Genomic DNA, 3,564 nt, shown 5'->3' with positions numbered 1-3,564 from the left:
TCCTCATCCTCATCCTCATTCTCGTCCTCATCTTATCCTCGTCCTCATCCTCAACCTCAACCTCATCCTCTACCTCATCCTCATCCTATCCATATCCTCATCCACATTCTCATCCTCATCCTATCCTCCTCCTCATCCTCATCCTCAATCTAATCCTCATTCACATTCTCATCCTCATCCTATCCTCCTCCTCATCCTCATCCTCAATCTACTGCTCATCCTTATTCTCGTCCTCATCCTGTCCTCATCCTCGTCCGCATCCTCTCCTCATCATCATTCTCGTCCTCATCCTCTTCCTCATCCCCATCCTATCCTCATCCTCATCCTATCCTCATCCTNTCAATTTAAGATATGTGTGTTGAGCTTGGTATCTGCAGGTCTATCGCGAGTGGCGCTTCTTTGGCAAAGGCTACTCCCTCGCGGGGAGATGAGATGATTCTTAGAGCAAGACGGCTTACGCAAAAAGACTAAATAAATTTCAATATTTCGGATGATGCATAGAAGACAAAAGGAATACTAATTACCTATCAGCAAGAGAAAGTGACACAAACAGAAAGTAGCAAATTATATTTCTGGATAATAAGGATGTCTCCCCTTGAGTGCTCACAGCCTTAAAATTCTAGGATTTCTTCATAATTAAATACAGATATAGAAAAACCAAAGGTAAGCATTAGCATGCAAGATTGCAAGCCTCTTATTTATATCCTTTTCCCAGTAATAACCTCCTGATGTACCTCAATACTAACAGTTTAGTTACAAACCAGGAGTACAAATGTTGCAAGTATTGGTGGTCACAGCCGCTTCTGATACTGAACCAGGGAGCCAGACAGCATTCCTGCACTGTTCATCCACGAGAACAAATTAATTTCAATGACAATCAGTCACCTAGAAAGATAGAGAGGGGCAGCAGGGGAGAAAAAACACACAACTTTCAAATGCCATTAAAATGAATTAAGACAGAGGAGGTCAAAATTAGTTACTATCAGAATCAGGAGTTAACCACTTGCTCTGGTTACTTAAAAAAAATCAAAATTGTATCTACAAAACAGAGGCACCAAAGAGAACATGGTTTACTTTAAAGGCTTCCAATAAAAGGGACCTAAAACTTGAGTTTAAATGGTACCTCTCAAATGATGTGCTATGTATAGAACAATTTAGCATAATATTAGATGGATCAGGAAACCGCTCAAGAGTTTATGCAGAAATTGGGCAAGTTCCTTAGGGAATGTAAAAGGAAGTGATATTAAAAATATTCATCAACATCACAAGGTGCCGGATTCATAAGAATATATACCTGAATAAAGACTGAATTGTGAAGTAAAAAACTAACGGAAGTTCAGAACAGTAAATAGTTAGGCAGTCATTCTGAAAAGTACTCTCTAAACTTCAAAACTTTAGAAGATTCAGGAGGAGAAAGGAGGTGAAAACTTTAGGCAGTATGCTATCCTTGACAGTTCATTGGTTCGTATGGTTGAACTAGAATGCCTGGTTTCAGGAGTGCTTTCTTATCCTCACCGCTGTTATGTGATAGTTAAGTTTAATAGCCTCCATTTGGTGCTGCGCCCACGGCTTCTCTGCACTTACATGCTAGATTTTAGACCCTTTTCTGCACTAACATGCTTTTATATTGTCCTTGCTATCTCATTTCCATTGCCATTGTCGTCCATTGCCAAGGAGAAAATCTTTTCCTCATTTTTTTACTTGTACAGTTGTGCCTAGTCTTATCATTAATAATGTATCGTTTTTCCATTGGTATGGGGAGGGGGCACCCAAACATATTGGCAACTCCTAGGGTAGATAAGTCAACTTTGTTTTACTAAATCAACTAACAGAGAACTGGAGAAAAAACAAGAATACAAACCTGGGGGAAACCCAAACATCCAACCATAAAATTGCCATCCTGGTAAATGATAATATAAAAATTTAATCAGATAAAAGGTTCTCGATATACTCATTAAAAAATTTAAATTATGCAAAACAAAATACAATATCAAGATTATGAACAAGAATGCCCTCATACACAACAATACAGAGAATAAGCAAGAGAAATTATACACCTGTAATTTAAGGAGATACTTAGTTTAATACATAAATCTTACATCAACCAGATTAGACCTACTTTATAATTTCAATTCTGTTTCATGCTCCAAACCATAAAAAATTGCATTACCAACAACCTAAGTACCTAACTTCCACGACTACTTTTACTTCTAGTCCCATGTTTACAGTGTAAATGTGTAATTGGTCTGGCATGAAAGGCAAACAATTCAGCCATTTTTATCCCCAAATGTGTCACTACCTATAACTCACAAGAATAGCAAAACCACTATAGAAATCTTTCAAGTTTGTTGATGTAATATGAAGAGACAATCATTTTCTTGCAAAGGATACCACAGTCACCTAAAAGCACGTACTCGATTTTTCTTCAGCACCATGTCTGATTCTTGGCAAAGTCCACATTTTCGAACAACTTCTCCAGTTGCATGCAACTCATCACCACCAGCTCTATTAGATCTACAAGAAAGTTGAAGATTCATTAACATTTTGCATAAGGAATCCATGGGGAGGGGGAAGTAAGGGGAGATAATCACCTTTCAAAAAATATTCCCATGGCTTCTAAAAGTTTTACTTTATTCAATCTTGCCTACATTGACGTTCACAATCTCCATAATCAGATAAAATCAATCAAATATATTACATGCAAAAAAAGGCAGATGGAATGGAGAACTGCAGATATGAATAGTAAATTGAGTGCCAATCATTCTCTTCTAGAATTCTGTCAAAGGATAGGATAATTGAAATTATAATTCTGCTATTAGTCCTCAGGATGAAATGCCAAGACTTGTGGGAAAACAACACATGCCCAGTTTGTTGCAGGAAGCAGCAGGAAGGGAGTAATAATAGTTCAGAGAAGTCAGATACACCCCTGAGAAAGCATTGCTATAATACTGGAACTGAGAAGAAATGCTTCATTGGTTGACAACATTCCCATCTATAAATGTTGTTTAATACTGCATACAAGATTATGATACTCAACCACTACAGTGCTTCCTACAATTTTAGCTTGAAACTCAAGCCACTGAGCTCTTCTCGTTATCATTGAATGAGGATAAAGGGCTACCCAACTGTACCAACCTCAAATGGTACATGGTCAAAGTTGCAGGGGGGCGTGAATGGTGTTCTCTTAACAAAGCTCCTTCTAAGCCTTTTTATTTCTCACTTAGCAAATTGTCGCTTGTAAAGAAGATTAAGACTTATAAAACAAAATGACAAGAAAAGAAAACATTCAATCACAATAAACATTAACGCAACAGGAGAAGAAATATATCTTGAGCCAAAAATAAATTTACAAGACATATGAGCAATTCTTATCATCACCTCAGGCAACTATAACTATAACAATAATAATTAAGTCTTAGTCCCACTAGGTAAGGACGGTTACATGAATCGAACAACACATAATGTTATGTCATAAATCATATTTAGTGACAAAATATTGATCTATAACTCTTTCCTAATCATTTCACCTATGACTTTTCTTGGTCTCCCTCTACCTCGATAAAT

At 37.1% G+C, this 3,564-nt stretch overlaps 1 protein-coding gene across 1 annotated transcript; it reads right to left on the bottom strand.

Moving 5' to 3' along the window:
* Positions 1 to 454: 454 nt before the first annotated feature.
* LOC109340451 (DNA topoisomerase 3-alpha-like) lies at positions 455 to 3,236 on the bottom strand. The gene is made up of 4 exons (XM_019578147.1): positions 2,592 to 3,236; positions 2,415 to 2,514; positions 1,862 to 1,900; positions 455 to 840 (listed from the first exon to the last, which is right to left on the bottom strand). The coding sequence occupies exons 1-4, from the start codon at positions 2,609 to 2,611 to the stop codon at positions 754 to 756; spliced, it is 246 nt and encodes an 81-aa protein (XP_019433692.1). The 5' UTR covers positions 2,612 to 3,236; the 3' UTR covers positions 455 to 753.
* Between the last annotated feature and the right edge of the window lie 328 nt (positions 3,237 to 3,564).

The sequence above is a fragment of the Lupinus angustifolius genome, unplaced genomic scaffold (assembly GCF_001865875.1).
Source record: "Lupinus angustifolius cultivar Tanjil unplaced genomic scaffold, LupAngTanjil_v1.0 Scaffold_174_48, whole genome shotgun sequence".
In the NCBI taxonomy this organism is placed as follows: Eukaryota; Viridiplantae; Streptophyta; class Magnoliopsida; order Fabales; family Fabaceae; genus Lupinus; species Lupinus angustifolius.
Note: the sequence above shows the minus strand (reverse complement) of the source record. Positions and strands in the feature narration are given on the sequence as shown.

What these genes read in the sequence shown, in the direction of transcription:
- LOC109340451 (XM_019578147.1), bottom strand. Translation starts at nt 2,611, where the DNA reads ATGGGAATATTTTTTGAAAG. An exon ending in ATGGGAATATTTTTTGAAAG is followed by an intron (nt 2,515 to 2,591) that starts GTGATTATCTCC and finishes ACTTTCTTGTAG; the next exon opens with ATCTAATAGAGCTGGTGGTG. An exon ending in TGGTGCTGAAGAAAAATCGA is followed by an intron (nt 1,901 to 2,414) that starts GTACGTGCTTTT and finishes ATCATTTACCAG; the next exon opens with GATGGCAATTTTATGGTTGG.